Consider the following 21,443-nt stretch of genomic DNA (forward strand, 5'->3'; position numbering starts at 1 on the left):
ATTACTATCTCTTTCTGGCAGCGTTCCGCCAAATAATTGCTTAGTTGAAATGGAAACAATCAGTTTTATCGGTGTAAGAACCGCAGAAATGTCAGATTTTTTCTCTCAATTACCTCCCCTAACGTGAGCATAAAAACTAAATCAGAGGTTGTGAGCTTTGAACAACATCACAATAAATATAAAATTTTAGATGCGCCCTAGAAATCGGGGCGAAATTAAGACGTGATGAATTTGAAGAGCAAATAATTTTACAATCAGTAGTGATATTTCGGGAAACTAAAATTTGGGGGATCTTATAGTCAATGCTGTTTAAAATGGCAGGAAACAAGCACTTAATCGCACTTCTTTAATCTGCATCATGATGAAGGGAATAGTTATCCAAACATTCAAATTTATAGGATAATTGAGCTTCACTGCTTTTGCTTCCTTTGCAACTAGCTTAACCCGCGCTAAGTCGTTTAATCTTAAGATCGAGTATTTACATTTTTTAGCGGAGTCATAACACTGCCAACTGTTTACCTTTTCCATACGTAAATAAACATCACTTTGGCTTACTGATAAAAGTAAAAAGGATTTTTTATTTTCACATGTCCGGCACGGCGCAAACCACAGGAAAATCGCGTTGTCAGATTAAAACTACGGGAACTATCATAGCGGAGCATTGGATTAGATGTTTCCATTGATTACTCGTTAATGTTTACTGTTCCTTGGTTTCGCGCAGACGACGGACAGCGGATCGCACGGATGCGGCGGCGGTGGTGGAGTACACCCAGGCGCCACCGGCTACGGTGCGCTTGCATCGCTTGCAGGACCAGATGCCCACGACGGCACGCTTCATGGAGTCCTGGGGAAAAGTCAGTTAGTAAGGCCATTAAGTGGGAGTTCCCTCGACGAGGGAGAGATGTATGTAGGTGCGTCAATTTGAGTGCCCAAAAACGGAGTGAGAAGGAATTTAATAAATGGACAACCGCAAAGAAATATTAATTCATTAAATATGTGGGTGCAAAATAAGCATTACCACAGATATACCGATTTGATAGGTAGATTGCATTCTTAGGCGATTCCATTAATAAAATTCCCGCCACGATTCTTCACTTTTTTTATGGCCACCCGAATCGAGGCACCCTAATGCGGATCTCCGGACCAACTCACCTTGCCGCAGAAGGAGCAAGTGTACTTGCTGTGCTGCGTGATTTCCATCTTCTTGACCATCTTACGCAGGGAGGCACCATAACGGGTACCATATTTACCAACGATTCCAACCTTCTTGGTGCGCTTGGCCTGTCAATAATAGAGGGTTAAGAATGTGGTTAGCTCCCATTTCAGGCTGGATCACAAGGGACTCGTACCATTTTGCTGTTGTTGTCGATGTGTTAAACACAGGAAAGGGTCGCCAGCAGTATTCTGTGCACGTGAAAAGGAATTAAAGATAAATTAATAATAAAAAACGTGGAGCAAAAATTTTGTACACTTACTCGCCGGAAACGAAAAATCGAAAAGAGGGAAAAGTGTGACCGCCGTGCGGTATCGCAATAATACCATAAAGAGTAAACGCCACAAGGTGGAAAACCTGAATGTACATTAGTTAGTACTCGAACCAGTGTTGCCAATCAGATTTCATCTCATAATGATTGGCTAATTTTTAAACCTACGATTATATTTGGCTATCTTTTGGCTTTTTTTTTAAATTCATTTAATCTTCATTTTTAACTTAAACAAAAAACCTTTAAACATTTATAGAAAAAGCAAATATGTTATTATAGATTTAATAATTGGAAAACAAAAGCTAATATTCATTATTTTAATTCAAACAGAAACTTCTTAAATTAAAATAAAAAACCATTTGTATTTCAAAAAGTTCCCTTTGAATACACAAACGGAGAATAAGATACCGCTCAAAATAAACAACACACAATTTATGATTTCTTTTTCATTTATTTGCATTAAAACTCCACTGAAACGACCAAAACTTTATGGTGTTATTCTCTTTTGGTTAGCTAGATCTACAAAAACTACGTAGACTTTGTAAAATTGTATTTCTCTTAATATTTTCGTATTCTTAGAAAGGACGTACTAGTATGCCTTAAGCCTTAAAACGAAAAAATACGTTATTCGAAATTAACTTATAGGAAAATTTATACATATCGTTGTCAAAGAGATAAACAATAGGCGCCTCCATAATTTAACAAAATTATTCCGGAAACCAAATAAAATTGCAAATAATATTCGCCAGCTAACTTTAAGACCAATAATGAAAACAATGGAATTTAGCATGAACCAAAATCTTGGACATCGTTTTGCTGACTTTTGCGTGCAATCTAAGTGTTAATAATAAGTATACGCAATGGTAAACGATGATCGGGGACCTCACTTTGGCGTTCGGGTGGCGGCGCTAATCTTCTGCTTCTCCGCATCGGTGAACTCCAGGATACTCTCGATGGCCTGAAGATGGCCCTGGGAATTCTCCTTATCCGTCAGGAAGTAGAAGATAGCGCTCTTCAGGAATTGCAGCGTCACCTCCGGATCCACATGGGTGCGATTCTTCTGGGCCTCCAGCAAGCGCCGATAAATTGTCTAAATTGGTTTTGTTATTTTATACATTTTTACATTAAGCAGGTTAGTTGGTGGAAAGAGAGAAAAAGTGCAAGAAGAAGTAGAGAAGATTAGTCAGAATATTAAATTCAAACTGATAATCGAAAGTGTGGTTAGTCGTCGAAATCAAATGTATTTACAAAAGGTTCGCTTTAATCTTGATAGTGCTATGCCATATGAACATTTAGGTTATAATGTTATGTATGTAACACTGAATAATTTTGGGAACGGTTATGGTTTTTATTGGGCTTTAATTGGAAGTTAACTTGAGATGAACCACATGCTAAATGGATCTTAGATAGAGATTAGCTTTTTGTGTGTCTGGTACTGGTACTCTCGACCCTCGAATCGAGAGCTCATCTAGCCGGTTGTGTCAAGTGTGGAACGATGTTGAACATACCTCTAGTTGTTACCTCTACAAAACATTATTGTTTGGAAATAACAAGTACTTACAAAACAATACATACTCTTATGTGGTGATTATTAAAATGTTCAAAGAATCTCGAAGTTATAGTTTCGTTTGGAACCCAAAAACCTTACCCTGGCCCATGAGCGCGAATGCAGATGAAAATGCTGGTTGGTTAGTCTCGAGGGGTGAGGTGAGGTGTGGGATTTCTGGATGGTAAGACCCAATGTTCGATATAGCCAATGTGCGTGATCAAATCATAAATGCAACGAAAAATACTTTTTTTTATCTTCTTTTCAGTTACTTTTTTTTTTGCCATAAAAAATCAAAAGTTAGTTGGGTAGAGTTATTTTTGGGGAATTTTGTTAGGGATATTACAAACCTTACGCGCGCCAAGTACCCACAAAGAAATCGCCTCTTTTGCAGTAAGGAGAGCATTATTACTGCCGCACTCTCTCATTCTGCACTCAGATGCCTACAAAAATAGTTTGGTTTTTGGTTGTTTTACGACAGAAATATTTGAAATTTAGAAAGAGTTTTTGCTTTTATCGGTAAATTAAATTAAAATATACAGTTAACCAAAAGAGGAATACAGAGAAAGAGAGCTAAATATCCAGCATGCGATTGGAACGGTTCGGAATTGAAATATGAACATGCACTTGCTTGCTCGCCACACTCTGCACTACGTGACTGTACTTAGACTACTCGAACTCGCAACGGAATGGAAATGAAACAAATCAAACGAATTGAAAGTAAACGTTGTTGCATTTAATGTAAGTTTGAATGTGTTGTTGTAATCTTGCTAGAAAATAATTATGCAAAATGATCTTAACAGCTAGAAACGAAATAAAACGTAAATGTCGCTTGTGTCGATCATTGTCAATAACTGATTATTGGCGGGCATTTCAATTAAGTGCCGCTTTTCCAGCCAGGCAAAGTCAGCCCAATTGAAGTGCCACGCCCACAAGCAAATATATATATATATGTAGTTTGAAGCGAATGCGTGTTGTTCATGTTCTTGTCGAGTTGTGTTCTTGTTGTTCTTGTGACGGTGTCGAGATGCTGATATGCCTCACGATGCAACAAAATGCAACACACAAAACAAAACCGAAAATAGGATGAGGAATATATTGAAGAATCTTACGCGTATGTTCTCCAATTCGTCCTGGGTGCTCTGCAGCTGGTGCAGCAGCTCGTTGATCGACACCTTGCTTTCCGGCTGACGCTGGGCCAAATCCAGGGCCTAAAAGGGTAATAGGTTAAGGTATAAATGGGTTGTTTCATAAATAAAATCATAGCTATAATACAACTAAATAATATTTCAGTAAAGGTTTTCTTTAAATTATACCCATTTCATTTAATCCATCTTTCAATGAAGGTGACTTAACCTATACCTTTTTTTCAAGCCCAAAGTGAATTACTCGGAATTGAATCAAACCCCTACCTGATCCGCTCTAGAAATGCGCTCCGCCTCCTGTCCCTGCTGGTACATGTGCAGGTACATCTTGTTCTGCTTCTCCTCGTGCTCTATCAGCTTGCGCTGCAGGTCCTCCAGCTGCTTCTCCAGCTCCCGGATGCGTTGCTTGGCCTGCTCGTAGTCGGGCACCATGTCCGAGTAGCGGGTGTTGCACTCGGCCAGCTTCTGGAGCAGCGCCTCCACCTTGTCGTTGTGCGATCGCTTCAGATCGCTGGTGGCACTGTCCTGACTTCGGATGAGCTCCTCGATCCGATGCTCGTACATGCGTATCAGTTCCTGTCGCTGCAGCTCATAGTTCTCCAGATTGCTGGCCGCATCCCCACTGCCGCAGGCCGCATCCGGCTCGCCATCGGGCGTGGCCGTGCCGCAGGCTTCGCTCTGCGTTTGCGAGTCCTTCGAGTGCACCGACGACATGGTCAGGTCCTCGAAGTGGCCGGAGTCCGCATAGGAACTCTGCATCTCCGCCGACATCTGCATGGCCTGCAGTTGCTGGTGCTGCAGGGAGTTGATCGTCTGCTGCTGGCGGCAAAGATGCCGCGGACTGCCCTTGGCATTGCCCTCGTCCACCATGTCCACGATGGGCGACACATCCTGCGAGGTCTTCAGCTCCGCCTCGCGCACCGTAACCGCATCGGATGAGGCGGATCGCTCCTCCGGCGAACTCAGCGATGCCTTGAACAGGCGCAGTTCCACCACCTCGCGGGTCAACCGCAGTATTTCCGTATCCTTCTGCTCGAGGTCCTGGCGGGCGATGCACAGCAGCTCCTTGAGCCGCCGGATCTGGCGCTGTGCCCGCTGCGTGGGCGTCAGATAGTCGGCTCCCACCTGACCCGCGTAGTTGGAGCAGTGCACCACGTACTTCATCTTGCGACCACTGAACGTGGTGCCGTTTCTGCAAGAGGAAGGTCATGATTGTAATATGGAGAACTTTAAGCATTTAATTTCTCTATTTTTGTATTTTTTATGTGTCCATAAAATTAAAATGTAATTTAAAATATGTAGTCGCCTTTAAAAGATACTTTTAATACCAATTGTTAGGTTGTTGGGTTTGAATGTAATTGATTCTTTGAAAATAATAAAGTATGTTAATTAAATTTGGTTAAGAATCGATTCCAAAATAATCTTGTTGCCTTTTCATTAGGGCATTCCCAACTGAGCACCTTTGAAGACAGCAACTTTTCTTCATTAATTCCTTCAACTCGAATCGTTGACATGAATACTAATAGAATTTAATTAAAATCCTAGATGGTCAATTGACGGAATGGAGGTACCCCCTACCTGGCCACATAGGGGTGCTCGCAGGACATCGTGGAGCGTCCCGAGGTGGTGGTGGCGAACGAGTACATCGAGTCTAGATCATCGTCCAGATAAGTGCTGGGCGAATCGGGAGTGACGGGCGGAGTCCTTGGCGAAACCTTGGATTCGTGCAGGGTGGACAGTTTCCCCGTGGCCTTCACGCAGTTGCCCTGGCGGATGCAGGTGTGTTGTGGTGGCGCCTCTGCTGCGGATGCTGCTGCTCCTCCCGTTGACGGCGTCTGGGGCGTCCTGGGAGTCCTGGGAGACGTCGACTCCTTGATGCTGGCCGTGGAGGTGCCACTGCTGCTGATGTCACTGCCGCCGTTCAACTTGAGAGACTGCAAGATTGGAGATGGAAGATGGAAGATCGGAGACTGGGATTAGCAACTATCTCTCGCCGTTGTGGTGGCTGCCCCTCGATCGCTTAATCTTTGCCTATTTTTACACTCTTGTTTCACTCTTTAACTATTTTCTAATTTTGTTGCGTGGTCGCTGCTTAGTCGTGCATGGATTTTTGTGAGTTTTTTTTCGCAATAAAAAACAAGAAATAGCCGCGTGAAATGCAGGGTAAACCAATTCGCATTTGCAACGCCCCTAAAAGCAATTTGTTGCCATACATTTAACAAAACATTGTCGGTTTGTATTCGCATTCGCTTTGGTTACTTTCATTGCGGTGCTCTCTAAAATCCCCTCCCTTTTTGGCTCCTCCGATTCTGCAGCATTTTTGTGGTCAATTAGCTGCTCATTAGTTTGGGTCTAAGGGGGGCATTTAGCATTTCGCATTTAGCCAGTTAGCCAGTTAGCCGCTGGGCCCAAGTCAGTCTCACCGACTGACTTAAATCGCAGCTGAGTCAATTAAATCATAAGCCTCGGCAAATTATGCAAAAATTTCTCCGATTTACTTGGCGGAAAATAAACACTGGAGTTTGAAACTAGAGCAAATCATTTTATACATTTTCTCTACAAGATCTATTAGCTAGAATTGCTATTGGCTAGAATTCTTAAGAAATAACTCCCATAATATCTATAATATCTAATAGCTATAATATGTAACTGAAAAATGTACTCAGCTGTTAGTAAAGACAAATTCGTCCTTTGTTTTCGAATCATCAAAGTTATATTTCCAACACTTGGTAAAAAAACGAAGAACTCTTAAATATTCACTTGCCATTGAGCCACTAGTATACATTGTATACCCAAAAAAAATTTGAACAACAAACCAGATTAATTGTGATGGAGAACGCAAATAAAGCTTGATCCCTATATGCCTACAAAAAACCATATTCTCCATATTTTACATCTGTGTTTCAACTTGATATACCCAGAAAATTGTAATTAATTTATAAAAGGTAAGGCTAATGCTTTGTAGATATTCCTGATTCCGTAAACTAACTTCTTATCAGTTAATTACCAATCATATTTAACTTAGTTTACTTAACCCAGTCCATGGAAATGTAACTAAAGCAAATAGTTCATTGACTGGCACTGCATCGATTCTTTTGTTGTCCCCGATGTGAAGTGATTTAGGAACCACTGCCCCACTTGTTACCCCTTTTTTCTGCCACGCTGACCAACTCATCAATTGGTTGACTGCCAACGATCCGTTGTCAGCGCGATTTGTTTGAATGGAAAACGGAATGGGCCATAGTATCTGGACAAATCTGTTTGACTGCCTCTTGCATTCTCTCCATTCTTTACAAGCCTACGTATACATGTTCATTTCATAATCTGTAATGAGTTTCTTGCTCTATTTAATTGCCCAAGTTCTGGGGAATATTTCACGGCATTTCTGGAATGGCAGGCAAAAAGAAACTGTTTACGGACGGCTAAACAATGGCTAAAAACCTGACTTGGGAAGGGAAATGCGGTAAGGAGGGGGAGGAGTCGAGCTAGTTAACCGGGCCAACACACTTTGCCACGTAATAACTAACCTCCAGCCAGAAGCGCTTACATTACGCACTTGAGCCGTCTTAAAGCCATCAAACAGTCACGTTCCAAGCATCTAACTTGGCTTATACGGCGCTCAGGTGCCATCAATTAAGCTGCTGACTAAGAAAAATCAATGACTTTGATTCCAAGCAGAAGAGATGGGCAGACACAATGCAGGTGAAAACAGCAGACCGAACTCACGTAATGGCCAATTCAGCCCAGTTGGCTCTTGGCCAAAGCCCCACTGTTCTGGTCACGTGTTGGCAATCACTTTTCGCTGCTGTGAGTATGTTTGTTTTGGCCATGTTGTTGGCTAAAATTCAAAAGGACATTGCAACTATTGCATACTTTTCAGGGTCGACAAGGACAGAAATACAATGGATTGGTAATGGATTTTAAAAATGTTCTTTGATTTTGAAACTGTTGAAACCAATATTGAATGTTTGTATTCTTTAACACATATTAATTCAAGGACTTAGTTAAATTGTCATTTTGTTTTTGACTACTACTTACTACTTACTTTTCTTGATATATTCAAAATTCCAAGTACTGCAAACTTTTAATGACAGACAGTGGCTCAACTGGACTGTATTTTTATAAACTGTATAAATCATCCCTAATTACTGTAATTTCTTGACACAAACTTTTTCGAAAGCTCAAATGCCTTTTATAAAATAAGTTAAATTGTATTATACAGACTTGTTTTAAAAAGCTCCTTATAGTTTTTTAAAAAGGGAGCTTTAAACCATATTGTTTGCACATTATTTGGAGATCTTTATATCAATCAAACTAAAGAATGGGGTCCTGCCAATATATAAAATGCATTTTACTATAGGAAATATGTGTACATAATTATGTATTCACACGTGCCACTTCCTTTCTACCCCCAAAAACCACACAGTTTCACTTGAACGTTTCCGACATAATTAGAACGCTGAGCCTTAAAATCAATAGCAATTATGAATAAATAATGTAAAAGGGCCAACGAACTTCCACTTTTAATGATGGCTTTAAATACATTTAGGTGTATAGTAGAGCCCAAGGCGAGCAATTACCATTTATGAGCCATGGCCCCAAGTTGTTGTCTTCAATTAAAAGCGTTCGCACTGTAGTTAGTCTAGGTACTGGGTACTTTTCAAAAAGCGAACAAAAACCGAGAAATAAAGGCAAAATGCACGCTTCAATTGTTTAAGCCTGAAGGTTTAAACTTAAAAACAATATCAGAGAGCCGAGCCGCGAATCTTGTGCACGCGGTGAGTATAAAAAATCAACTGAAACGCAAATCACTTGGCCAAGAAGCGAAGAGAGTGAAAAGACGAAGAAGATACCAAAAAGGTGGTGAAAACAGGGGCTGTGAGAGCCCCGGGGGAGGGGGGTCACATAAAAAGCTGCGCACTTGCATTTCCTGTTCTCTCAACCCCCGCGAATCACAAGAAAAACACAAACAAACCGAAAATCAGCTGTTTCCTAGGTACAATTTGGCAAACGGAACAAGCGGAAGTGGAAACGAAACAGCTGCTAAAAAAACAGGGGAGGGGTGTTAAAGAAAAAGGTGAAAAGGGGGCTTCGAAGGTGAGCGGTGTGTGAGCTGTGTTTGTCTTCACCTTTCTTCTTTCTACTCTTTTCCCCTTTCTTTCTGGCCAAGCATTATGCAAACTCAGCTTTGGGTTTATTTTTTGTTCCCTTTGTGCAGTATAAATATAGTATATCTGGTTTAATGATCGCTGTTGGCGGGAAGAGTACAAACTGTAAGCTGCGTGTCATCACGGCAGCGGCAAAAATGCAAGTGACAAAGTGTCATTCCCCAGCTACAAAATCAATTATAACTTTCCAGGAAACTGAATTCCATAAGACCAATATTTTTACCAAAGATATTAAAAGATATGCAAAAATAGTTAAAGGAAATGATGATGTTGTAAGACTATGATTACAAACTCAAATTCGAGAATCCTCGAACGAACTTTTGAAGTGTATCACTAATAATAATACAGATTTTACATTTTTGAACATCAGTTTCGGATACATATTCATATTCAATATTATGAAGATTTCAATGGAAAAGGGCTAGTAGTTTCAATCAACTCATTATAGCCAAGATTTTTAAAGAAACTATCTCTCTAATAAATATTTACCAAACGTATAAATAAACCAAACAAAAACATTGCCGTCATTCCTCTGGTCGGTTTTTAAATCTTCTAAACTTTCAATAAGGTTTAAATTCGTTGCATATTTTAGTTATAGTTTATTTAAGTTTATAAAATTTAAATTGAAAATTTTGAGGAGGGTGGGTATTTCAAAGACGTTTTTCAACGATAAGAATACCGTATCTATGAGGTAAGCATACATATTTAGACCTCATAGAGGGGAGTGTATTAGGACCGCTCCTGAATTCCCAGAAAATGCCTCGACCGTTCCCCAGATAGTTTCGTAATATGCCCTGTACTTTCAACTACAAGTGCGTGTTATGTCCAACACCCCCGTCGCAACCTTTTACCCTCTAGGCGACGTCGACTACCAGTTACATAGGTCAGCAGCGGTAGGTTAAAATCAATACAAAACACCACCTACAACTCACCAGATTGCGGGGCTTGCCGTTGGCCATGTTGTTGGCCACTTGCGGGGCATCCACCTCCTCAGCCAGGGACAGACACTGGGTGGCGGTGCATAGTCCATGGCCCGAGTCCGCCTCCGTCGAAGGCTCCACTTCCACGTCCGGTTCCTGCTCCGTTTTGTGGCCTAAATTGCTCCAGCTGCGGTTACGCCTCAAGTGGACCGGGTGCGAGCGCGATTTGAGACTGGCTGGGATCGCCGTGAGCTTGGCGCGCGAACTGAATCCGCCTCCGCCGGCTGGACAGTGCTCAGCCCGTAAACCAAGCTCCGATGGGTTCCCGCGCAGGCGCAGGGAAGCGGAACGCCGGAAGTTGGCCACAGCAGGATGTGGAATGCGAGTGGGCGTTGTGGAAGCGGTGTGCGTATCCTCCACGAGCTCATTGTTCTTCTTCTGCTCCTGGTTCACTTGCTCCTCCACCGCCGGCAATGACGTCTCCAGCTGCAGCGACGTCATCATCTCTGCACAGAGAAAAACAATACCGAAATTAGAAATTTAAATTTTTATCAAAAAAACAAGCCAACATTTATATTGTGTTATTATTTGACTAATTTAGAAAATTCCTAAAACAGTTCACATTTAAATTACAATATATACATATAAAGTTAATAATTGTTCATATATTAATGTGATTAATTAAAATATACTTATGTTTTTTCCAGCTCAATCGGAAAGTTAAATGCAAAAATATGCTAAAGAAAATGAACTGAATGCAAATTGAGCTGAAATCAATTTTTAATCATTGGTTGCACTTTCAAAATGTAAGCAATTTTATAATTGAATGCCTCAGATAAACGACTTTATTATCTTAAACGCTCGTGGGGTAATTAAAACTTTCTTCAGCCCATTAATTACTATTGTACTCCTTCCCGCTCGCCAATGCTTGCACTGATTTGCTGTGCAAATCCAAAATGAAAAGTGAAATTAAAGCAGTTTCCCAGACATGCAACTCTCAGTTTTTTAATCTTTTTTCCCTCAGATAATTACGAAATTTATTTTTGAGATCTTTTTCGTTTGCGGTTGCTGCTGCGGTGTCGGCGGATCTGGTTGTTCTAGTTATAAAAGTCAACCCGAGCTTAAAGGTCTTTGGGTTAGATGAGCTTAAACACCTGCACACATATATTTGACACTTTGGAAAGACTAAAAAGCGATTCTGTTGAAATATTTGCTGTTCGTATCAGCAATTCAATGTGATATCAGCGATGGCAACTTTGGTAAGGTTTGGTTGAGCACATCGATGGGAATTAAATTGTTAAATTTAAAGATTTTCTTGCATTAAAAAATGTTATAATGGCTTATACAAAGATATTTTTATATGTTTACTTTTCTAAATTAATTTAAGTTTATTAGTAGTAAGATAAATTTATTTTTTTTGTATTTAGTATTTATTTTAAATTGTTGTTTAAATTGTAGGCTAAAATCTTTTGTATCACTTTCTTAGCTCTTTGGTAAGACCCCCCAAAACATTTCCCCTATAGAAGAATAACAAATGACTGAAACCAAAATAATTGTTTTACTCATCTGACCCTTATTATCTGCTTTTCTGCCTCAAGTTCCCCTGCCACTTTTGGTAGCAATTAGAGCAACTATCATTGTAAAGTATTTCCGCTCATTTCTTTTAAACTCAAACAGCTCCAACAAAATGTTTAGTTTTGGAGGCTTTGGGTTGAGTTAGGCCATAAAAGGTCAATTTCACAGCTGAACAAACGTGTTTTCCTCCCAGTTTTTTCCACTTTAATATCGCCTTTATATTTTTTGCCACGTTTTTTTGTAACCAGATTGAGTGCATTCATGGCATATCTTCGAACGGGATTGATTTAAACGTTGACAAGGTCAATGATAGCGTTTAAGATACTTAAGTCAGATGTGAAAATATTTAATCAATGGTGAAATGGAGCATTTTTCTTTTGTTTTAGGTCTAAGTAAATATCAAGCAGCTGTTTAAATGTGACTAGTACACAGAACCAAATGTTTAAAGAGTTCAATATCCCTGATATTATGGTATGTTAATTAAAAGTATAAAGACAGGATAACTTAATTTTAAATAAAATTCTTCTGTTAAAGTACATGAAAATAAAAAAAAAAAAATTTTCTTATTTTATAATTTATATCCATTTGCAAAGGTAAACAAATAAAAAAATGGGCAAGTTGGAAAACTAAACCCAAGACATCTACAATATTATATTTTAAAGTACTTACATTTTTTATTGTTGTGTTTTTTGTAATGATTTGACTTAAATAAAATATTTTTTATTTTTCATTTTTTTTGGTGTACCCATAGAATATTCCCCCCTTGTAAAAAAGCTCTCCAAATTCGCCTCTCTCACTTATCAACAATAAAAATTTTGTGGCTGTGTTTCGCTTGTTGATAAGAGGCCAACAACAAAATAACAAATCGACACAAATATGTCGGTCTCAGCTAAAATTCGCCACCTTTCAGCTAGAAGTATGAACCAATTCATTTAAATACCTGAAGTTAGCTACGCTTGCGGCACTATTTACAAGCAATTTGTATGCAAATAATTGCAGATATCTTTAAAAACTTGTAGAACACAGAGCGGGAAAATGTTTAACCAAGCGAAAAATATTTAACTTTAACAACTATTTTGTGGTGCGCGTGCTGGAGGCGAGCGACAAAATGCAACTGAAGCTGAAAAGCCGAGCGGCGAATGGAAAAGTCTGCTGGCAGATGGAAAAACTATTGTTCAATTACCAAAGCGAGACGGAAAATGGAGTAGTCCGAGTGTTGCAATCGGATGGATTTTTGAATTTTAGCTGAAGCCGCCGGTGTGTCCCACCTTTGATGGCATTTAAAATGAATTTTCTGGCGAGTGGGAATCTTGGCGGAATCTCCATCTCCAAGAGCGAGGTGAAAGGCAAAAAAAGCCGCTTTTAAAAGGCAAAAGGTTTTTTGTGCAATTAATTGGCACAATAAAAAAGGTGGCTATGCATTGTACTTGCCCAAATTGTATCGGTCTGGCCGGCGAAGAGAAGACCTCATTTCCCATGGCATTTGACGGGCGGACGTATTGTAAATGCATTATAAATTTTGCGGTGATCGGTCTTGAGGAAAGTCTTAGTTTTCCTCGGATCAGTCGACTTGCAACCGCAGGCCGCACTTATTGTTGCAAATAAACCAATGGAATGTACTTCTGTTAGTATTTCGGCGTCCTGCAAGCGATTTGGTTTGCGGAAAATATTTTCCTTCTTGGAAAGCTTTGAATTTTCCGCCAATTTTGCTGTCGATATTTATATGTATCGATAATAAGAATACATGACCAGTGTGGGCAAATAAAAGACTGAGAAAAACAATCAAATTAAATGAATTAAATAAAAACATTTAGAACTCTTTTTTTTATGTAACTTATCATATAAAAGAGCTTTTATGTTAAAGGACTACAATTTAAAAGTTAAATATTACTTATAGAAATAGAAAATAATTTAAACTTGTATATAAATGTGTATAAATAACCTGCAAAACTGGCTCTTTAATTTAGCCAGAACTATAAATAAAATGAAAAAGATAAGTTAAAATAACTTTACTGATGTGATGAAATATAGAACAATAGTTTTTTGATTATTAAAAATCGAAATATATATATACTAGATAAAAAAATTGTAAAAGAAAAAATTCAGAATAATTTTAGATATATACTCCTATCTTGTGTACAAAAATATATCTAGAAAACCAGTTTGATTTGTTGGAAAACCAGCTAAAGTGGTATCTCTCTCGATAGCTTTTCGATAACCGGCCTGCGAAACAACCCTGTTGCGAGTATTACTTGCACTTCTGCAAAATCAAACGAGACGGCTTTGTGTTTTTTGTTGCTGCTTTCGACGAGGGACGAAAATTACACGTAAATCTGTAGGAAATAGCTGATATTTGCCACTGAACACAGAGTGTCTACAACCCCAGAGGTGAGCGCTGTAAACTTTCAGCTGCTTTTGCTTGTTTCTAATTCATTTCGGTATCTGGATCCTCGTCATCCTATAGTCGCATAAAATGGATCGTCTGCTACGTCTTGGAGGCGCCATGCCACAGGCCGCCCCGCCCACAGATGCGCCCGTCGTGGACACCGCCGAGCAGGTGTACATCTCGTCCTTGGCCCTGCTCAAGATGCTTAAGCACGGAAGGGCCGGCGTGCCCATGGAGGTGATGGGTCTGATGCTGGGCGAGTTCGTGGACGACTATACGGTGCAGGTCATCGATGTGTTCGCCATGCCCCAAACGGGCACTGGTGTCTCCGTGGAGGCCGTGGATCCTGTTTTTCAGGCGAAGATGCTGGACATGCTGAAGCAGACGGGCCGACCGGAAATGGTGGTCGGCTGGTATCACTCGCATCCTGGTTTCGGCTGCTGGTTGTCCGGCGTCGATATCAACACGCAGCAGTCCTTCGAAGCTTTGTCGGAACGAGCAGTCGCCGTAGTCGTCGATCCTATTCAATCCGTGAAGGGCAAGGTGGTGATCGATGCCTTCCGCCTGATCAACCCCAATATGCTGGTCCTGGGACAGGAGCCGCGACAGACCACTTCCAACCTTGGTCACCTGCAGAAGCCTTCCGTGCAGGCCCTGATCCACGGGCTCAATCGCCACTACTACTCAATCAGCATCAACTACCGCAAGAACGAGCTGGAGCAGAAGATGCTCCTCAATCTGCACAAAAAGTCCTGGAAGGACGGCCTCACGTTGTCCGACTACAACGAGCATTGTTCCATCAACGAGGACACCGTGGCAGAGATGCTCGACCTGGCCAAGAACTACAATAAGGTGGGTCATGTCATTTTTGTGGTGATTCAGTTTTTTTTATTTTAGTTAATGATCATAGTAAATTATGGGTTTCCTTATGAATGTACATTTATTACTTAAAGCTCCCTAAAAATCGCTGTATAACAAAAATTCTTTCTTCCCTTTTTTTCAGTCTCTGGAGGACGAGGAGAAAATGACGCCCGAACAGCTGGCAATCAAGAACGTGGGCAAACAGGATCCCAAGCGGCATTTGGAAGAGAAGGTGGACAAAGTCATGCAGAACAATATTGTCCAGTGCCTGGGCGCCATGCTGGACACCATAGTGTTTAAGTAAATTTTTGCATTTGCTCTCCTCAAACAATTTCCCCCATCCCACAAACAACTAAGCTAATCGTATTAAAATATAAAAACAGCTTTTGTTTAGAGCAAAGTTTTTCACAAAGTGAATGTCGTTTTATAATGGTGTAAGGATCGGCTATGTCTGGACAACATCCGAGGGCCGAATACAAAGTTTTGGAACCTACGATTGAAAACGGCTTGACGTTTATTGGCAGATGGCAGATTAATTAAGGTTCAAAATTTAGCCAGAGCCATCACAATTTTGCCCAATATATCCCTAAGTGATATTTTATATTACGGGGTAGTGTCAAAACGATTAATTTCTTTAAGGGGATTTATTAGTCTGCCAACTAAAAACTATTATTTACCGAAATACTATTAAGAAATTTCCCAATGATAAATAGGTTAATTCCTAATCCGTCGAAATTGTCTAGGACGCTTTAGTATATTGCCAATACAAGATTTTGCTTTTGTTTTCTAACAAAAATTAAAACATTTCTTTATAGTAAGGTTTTACAAAAAAAATAATATATTTTATTTGAACATGGTTAGATTGTGTATTAATTACTTAACTGTAAGTATAGATAGACTTAAGAACTGAACGGCGGCAGCTGATGTTGAGGATCTCTCCACCTCCATTTCTCGCTTTCCAAAAAAAGACAGCTGTGGGTTGATGTTTTTGCCGCCACTGTTTTTCCAATCCAAGATGGCGGATATGGTATAAATTATATATGTATATTTAGGCCCGCTCGCCTCGGATGCGCCTGGCCAGCTGGATGTCCTTGGGCATAATGGTGACGCGCTTTGCATGAATGGCGCACAGATTAGTGTCCTCGAAGAGACCGACCAGATACGCCTCGCTGGCTTCCTGGAAATTGCGTATGAGAAGTGAGTTCCATTATTACATGACCGGGTGAAATAGTCGAGAATGATTACACTACCTGTAGGGCTCCAATAGCCGCCGACTGGAAACGGAGATCGGTCTTGAAATCCTGGGCAATCTCGCGCACCAAGCGCTGGAAGGGCAGCTTCCGGATGAGGAGCTCCGTGGACTTCTGGTAGCGGCGGATCTCACGAAGAGCCACCGTTCCAGGACGGTAGCGATGTGGCTTCTTGACGCCTCCGGTCGACGGAGCAGATTTTCGGGCCGCTTTGGTGGCCAATTGCTTGCGGGGCGCCTTGCCTCCGGTCGATTTTCGGGCAGTTTGCTTAGTACGCGCCATAGTTAACTTGGTTACACGGTCTCAAAATTATTTAGGCTTGTCAAAGAGTTGACAATTGACCGAACTGTACGAATTTTTCACGTCGAATGAATGGCAAAAAGGGAGGGATGGGACGGGAGGGTTTACGCGCGGTTGTCGGAGTATGACCGTTTTGTGGTAAAAACGCAATTAGGGTATTCTATATGGTCACCTGCTTTATTGCTGTCTCAGAAAAATACAAATTTCAGAACGTTTCAGAATTTCAAACACAACTGAACTGGTTAAATAGGTTAAACTTTTAATAAAACAACAGCTAACTAATGGAATTATCGAAGCACATGTGATTTCCGAAAAGGCTTGAGAGGCAAATGCATAAAACGATATGAATCAAAACATCGTACATGGAAACATTTTTCTTAATATATAATTCTCTTGCAAGGAAAAAATACTATATAATACTCGAATATTTATTTACGAATCTATCTGAAAATGTGCGTGAATATTATTTATTTATTTATATGCACTCTAGCCGCTAACTACACCACTTCCAGCGGAAATGGCATCCACAAATTTAAAAGTGTAGTTCAATATAGGAATAAGTTTAAACCGGTTCAAATTATTTTTTCTTAGTTAAAAATATTACAAAAATAAATCGAATTTCGGGCTTCTAAACTGGTTTCTCCCTTGAGGTTTCACTGTTACCGATAACATAAGCGATAGCCAAAAACTCGCTGACCTCTAGTCGGAAGTTTAAAATATAGCGGGACTTTCACACATACACACCTCTCTTATAAAAGCTAAATTTTTCAAAAATTGTCTGCATAATGTCGTACTACGAGTTTGGAATCTGTCCGTACGACAAAACCCACCGCATTATGCTGTTCCGGATGCCCAAGCACATCGTCAAGTGTGAGAAGAACTACCGCGGACCGCCACTGAAGATCTGTAAATATAACGCCACGCACCGCGTTCTCGACATGGAGGAGCACCTAAAGGAGTGCCCCTACTATCTCCGCACCATAGATAACCATGCTGTCCAGATAGCCCTCACTTCTCGCATTGCGCCCATCCAGGAGGATGGAAACGATGCCAACACACCACTCTAAGCTAAGATATTCCAGATACCCCAATTATATATACTATGTATAATGTGTATAACCCACAAAAAGCTTCTTGAAGAAGCGCCATAAGTAAACCCATTTTTCGTTTGATTGCAATCATGTTATGATTAAAACATATTTACGCTGAGAATCTTAAACTAGAAAAGCAAAAGTTTTGGTATTTACAAGCCTGTTGCTCGCGCATTGCACAAAGCCTGGGGTCAAACACATTCGCCTGGCGTTCAAAACATTTGCAGGCACTTTTCCACAACTATTTACAGCCTTACAGATTGAGTCTAAGACTAGCTAGGATAGCATTATACTATGTCCTGGTCAGATTCTGGCGCCTCCTCGTCCAGCAGTTTTTGTTTGTCCGTAGATTTAACGGTGGCATCGCTTAGGTTGGCCAGCGGACGCACCTTGCCGAGATTAACAACTGGACTCTGGGTGTAGAGATAGATGGCATAGGAGACAACCGCGATGGCCAGCGCGGTGTTCATGTATATGGGTATGGAGAACAGGAAATAGCACAAAACCGCCGTGAAGAGCAGCTCCAAAGCGCTGGCGAAGGTCTTTAGTATGGAGTTCATGTACTTAAGAAAGAAACTCGTGACAATGCCAATTGCCGCATTGTTCACAATGATGATCAGGACACTAAAACGCATGATGCTGCTTAAATTTTGCGAACTAAAGGCGTCCAGCAGTTCGCCACGCAGCAGCAGAATGACAGCATTGCAAACAATCGAGTCCAGGTACATAAAGACATTCTGCACGAAGATATTCACATCGGCACCCTTGTCCTTCAACAAATACTCGTTGTAGACGCCAGCCATACAAGAGCAAATGGTCTGCGCCAGAATGAAGACGGCACTCAGGCTAAAATCAAAGCCGGACATGTTCTTGCCGTGTGGCGTATCAGCCGCGGTTCGGTTAAGTGAATTCTGTTGTATTGCAGCCAATTCGCTATCATCATTAGTATCGCTGTAGAAACTGCCAAAATCAATCTGTTTCATCATGCATCCGAGTGTCAGGAGTATGAGGGAGATCCACTGCCTTTGCGATAGGTACTTCTTAAAGATAATTTGGAACAGTATGCCCGTGACAACGACACGTAGTTGCAGCAACAGATAGTAAGTCGTGGGATCGAATGTGGCCAAGTTGACAAAGGCTAAATTGTTGTACAGGCAGTAGAGAAAGGCGGGCACCATGTACAAAGCCAGCACATTGCGATCCTTGTGGACATCCCGAACTAGAGAGCGAAGATCGTGGCTGCAGAGAAAGGCCAAGGTTAATGGGTAACGAAGAAATAAGTACTACTAACTACTACTAACTCTCGGCAGTACAGACACGTGGAAACAATCAACTTAAAGACCTCGGTGAGCAGCACAACCGTGACGGTATTGTAACCATATGAGTTATTAGATTCCTGGGAAGCTGTGACAAAGATGCCTGAAAAAGATCGAAATTAGGGTGGGGCTTTGGCTTAATTAGTAGATCCCCTAAAGAATTACATACCCTGTCCTATAAATAGGGACATATACAGTAAGAAGATCACAAATGTGAGCTTAGTAGGGAACAATTCACGCCAATTAGTTGACATTTTTGAGATCTTTACTAAATTGCCAGCGTTGCTAATAAGAGACTCCAGACTAACTTCACCCGCTTCCAACCTCGGCTCTAGTCCAATGGCAACTGCTATCAGTTCCGCTTGTTTGTGACAAGCGGGCCAGTTTTCGGCTAGAAAATATTTTTTCTTTCAGTCGTTTTGCTTTCGTCTGATAAACAAAAGTAAATATACTTTCGGCCCTTTTTTTTATCGCTCGGCCGACAGCTGATTTTAGAGCACTGTTGCAAAGCGGGCCGCAGTGTTGGTTAACGTTATATTGTGCTGCAGCCGAGTTCACGTCGCTGGGTCTTTTCGCTAACAATTCGTCAACATGGCAAATCGCGCAAATCGTCATGCTGCCCGCACTGAGGAGTCGGATAACACCATAAACTATGTCCAATGCGATGGTCTGGTAAGTAGTGCTCCTGGCTAAAACATACGGCCAGGACTCGCCCGTTAAAACCGGTGCGGAAGCCGCAAAAGTTGATGCCACGCGCTGGCTCAAATATTTGCTTGCTTTGCGAGTGTGTGTGAGGACATGGGCGTGGACTGAAAGGGATTGGGAGCCGGTGAACCCATTCCAAAAAAATAGATTTTTTACATACAAATATAGTAAATCTTTAATTCACACCAGGTTTGAGATTGAGTATCTTATAAAAACAAGAAAACAATTCCTCCACGCCCCTGTGCAAATGCATGACAAATACAATTTTGGCAATTAATTAATTCAATTCCCTCTTTCAGGCCGTCATGAAAATGGTGAAGCACTGCCACGAGGAATCGAGCAACATGGACCTCGCCCAGGGCGCCCTGCTCGGCCTGGTGGTGGACAAGTGCTTGGAGATTACCAACTGCTTCCCGTTCCCCAAGAGCGGCGATGAGACCATGGACGAGGAGATGTACCAGCTGACTGTGATGCGTCGCCTTCGCCGCGTCAACGTGGACCATCTCCATGTGGGCTGGTACCAAAGCTCAGACGTGGGCAACAGCCTGTCTCTTGCTCTACTGGAATCACAGTACCACTACCAGACCAGCATTGAGGAGTCCGTCGTAGTGGTCTACGATACGCAAAAGTCTTCGCGCGGATTCCTCTGCCTGAAGGCATACCGCCTCACGCCGCAGGCAATCCAAATGTACAAGGATGGCGACTTCACGCCCGAGGCATTCCGCACCCTGAAGGTGGGTTACGAGAGCCTCTTCGCCGAGATTCCCATTGTGATCAAGAACTCACCGCTGACCAACATCATGATGAGCGAGCTAAACGAGCTGCTGCCTGAGGACAAGGGCCACAACTTCCTGGATCTGGGCACCGCTTCCGTGCTGGAGAACCAAATGCGCAGCCTGATCGAGCGTGTTGACGAGTTATATCAGGAGGCTGTCCGCTATAACAAGTATCAGCAGGTGGTCTTCAAGCAGGATACGGTAAGGAATTCGTTTTTCAAATAACGTATTAGGAAGGTTTAATTGCAAAGAGTTTTAATACAGACTCTAATCCCTAGATGATCAAATTCAATTAGCTTTTGTATTTTAATTACCTTAAAAATGAATTATTGTTTTGGCTTAAACTAAGTATAAGAAATTAGCCCCTTTAATTTGATGCCAATCATAATCATATATTTAAAAATGAAATTATCTTCTATAAATATTAATTTTTCGAATTGCTTTCTTTGGTTTTTCAGGAGAAGCACCGTGCTTTGGCTAAGCTGGCCGCTGAGAACGCCGTACGCACCTCGAAGGGTGAACCCACGGTGGCCGAGGAGGAGGTCATTAAGCAGTTCCGCCCCATGCCTGTGCCCGCCCGGCTGACGGCCACCATCACCTCCGGCCAGATCAATACCCATGCCCAGCACATCGCCCAATTCTGCTCTCAGTCGCTGGCCAAGCTCTTCATCACCGAATCGCTGCAAAACGCCAAGGAAGCCAAGGAAATCAAGTAGACTAGCTAATGTTAAACGTTTTTTAATCTGAGGCAACATCCATAATTCACAAGCCTAGCATCTGCGCACACTGATGGCGAAAATAAACCAACACAGCATTGAGTGTGCCTGGAAGCGAAATACCAGCTGACTGTTCTCTTTATTGTCTTTCTCATGGGCTGAGAACAATTCTCAAATAATCCGCCCTAAACTGCTCTTGGCCGT

General features: G+C 41.4%; 7 protein-coding genes across 11 annotated transcripts; 3 read left to right on the forward strand and 4 right to left on the reverse strand.

The window, feature by feature from the left end:
* Positions 1–551: 551 nt before the first annotated feature.
* Positions 552–1,476, reverse strand: LOC108040307 (60S ribosomal protein L37a). Its single transcript, XM_017117731.1, has 3 exons — positions 1,350–1,476; positions 1,153–1,281; positions 552–844 (listed from the first exon to the last, which is right to left on the reverse strand). Exons 1-3 carry the CDS (start codon positions 1,350–1,352, stop codon positions 698–700), a joined length of 279 nt encoding a protein of 92 aa, XP_016973220.1. The 5' UTR covers positions 1,353–1,476; the 3' UTR covers positions 552–697.
* A 439-nt stretch (positions 1,477–1,915) lies between these two features.
* Positions 1,916–12,937, reverse strand: LOC108040349 (protein Hook homolog 1). Of its 4 annotated transcripts, XM_017117800.2 has the most exons (8): positions 12,779–12,937; positions 10,276–10,769; positions 5,754–6,109; positions 4,443–5,367; positions 4,143–4,241; positions 3,381–3,473; positions 2,372–2,574; positions 1,916–2,318 (listed from the first exon to the last, which is right to left on the reverse strand). In XM_017117800.2, the coding sequence occupies exons 2-8, from the start codon at positions 10,765–10,767 to the stop codon at positions 2,240–2,242; spliced, it is 2,247 nt and encodes a 748-aa protein (XP_016973289.1). In that variant the 5' UTR covers positions 10,768–10,769; positions 12,779–12,937; the 3' UTR covers positions 1,916–2,239. The 4 variants fall into 4 exon arrangements, with proteins under 4 accessions (XP_016973289.1, XP_016973291.1, XP_016973293.1 ...); XM_017117802.2 differs by lacking the exon at positions 3,381–3,473; XM_017117804.2 differs by lacking the exons at positions 10,276–10,769; positions 12,779–12,937 and adding an exon at positions 8,756–8,953.
* A 1,144-nt stretch (positions 12,938–14,081) lies between these two features.
* Positions 14,082–15,497, forward strand: LOC108040306 (26S proteasome non-ATPase regulatory subunit 14). Its single transcript, XM_017117730.2, has 3 exons — positions 14,082–14,226; positions 14,303–15,076; positions 15,228–15,497. Exons 2-3 carry the CDS (start codon positions 14,312–14,314, stop codon positions 15,387–15,389), a joined length of 927 nt encoding a protein of 308 aa, XP_016973219.1. The 5' UTR covers positions 14,082–14,226; positions 14,303–14,311; the 3' UTR covers positions 15,390–15,497.
* A 403-nt stretch (positions 15,498–15,900) lies between these two features.
* LOC108040324 (histone H3.3A) lies at positions 15,901–16,830 on the reverse strand. The gene is made up of 2 exons (XM_017117763.2): positions 16,336–16,830; positions 15,901–16,262 (listed from the first exon to the last, which is right to left on the reverse strand). Exons 1-2 carry the CDS (start codon positions 16,615–16,617, stop codon positions 16,134–16,136), a joined length of 411 nt encoding a protein of 136 aa, XP_016973252.1. The 5' UTR covers positions 16,618–16,830; the 3' UTR covers positions 15,901–16,133.
* A 497-nt stretch (positions 16,831–17,327) lies between these two features.
* LOC108040327 (protein D7) lies at positions 17,328–17,813 on the forward strand. Its single transcript, XM_017117767.2, has one exon. The coding sequence runs from the start codon at positions 17,421–17,423 to the stop codon at positions 17,700–17,702; it is 282 nt and encodes a 93-aa protein (XP_016973256.1). The 5' UTR covers positions 17,328–17,420; the 3' UTR covers positions 17,703–17,813.
* LOC108040318 (UDP-galactose transporter senju) lies at positions 17,796–19,657 on the reverse strand. Of its 2 annotated transcripts, XM_017117755.2 has the most exons (4): positions 19,495–19,657; positions 19,212–19,433; positions 19,028–19,145; positions 17,796–18,965 (listed from the first exon to the last, which is right to left on the reverse strand). In XM_017117755.2, the coding sequence occupies exons 1-4, from the start codon at positions 19,655–19,657 to the stop codon at positions 18,014–18,016; spliced, it is 1,455 nt and encodes a 484-aa protein (XP_016973244.1). In that variant the 3' UTR covers positions 17,796–18,013. The 2 variants fall into 2 exon arrangements, with proteins under 2 accessions (XP_016973244.1, XP_016973243.1); XM_017117754.1 differs by having other exon boundaries at positions 19,212–19,527.
* LOC108040320 (eukaryotic translation initiation factor 3 subunit H) lies at positions 19,598–21,359 on the forward strand. Its single transcript, XM_017117757.1, has 3 exons — positions 19,598–19,714; positions 20,047–20,724; positions 20,982–21,359. Exons 1-3 carry the CDS (start codon positions 19,634–19,636, stop codon positions 21,237–21,239), a joined length of 1,017 nt encoding a protein of 338 aa, XP_016973246.1. The 5' UTR covers positions 19,598–19,633; the 3' UTR covers positions 21,240–21,359.
* Positions 21,360–21,443: the final 84 nt, after the last annotated feature.

This window comes from Drosophila rhopaloa, unplaced genomic scaffold (assembly GCF_018152115.1).
Source record: "Drosophila rhopaloa isolate 14029-0021.01 unplaced genomic scaffold, ASM1815211v1 contig_2, whole genome shotgun sequence".
Lineage (NCBI taxonomy): Eukaryota > Metazoa > Arthropoda > Insecta > Diptera > Drosophilidae > Drosophila > Drosophila rhopaloa.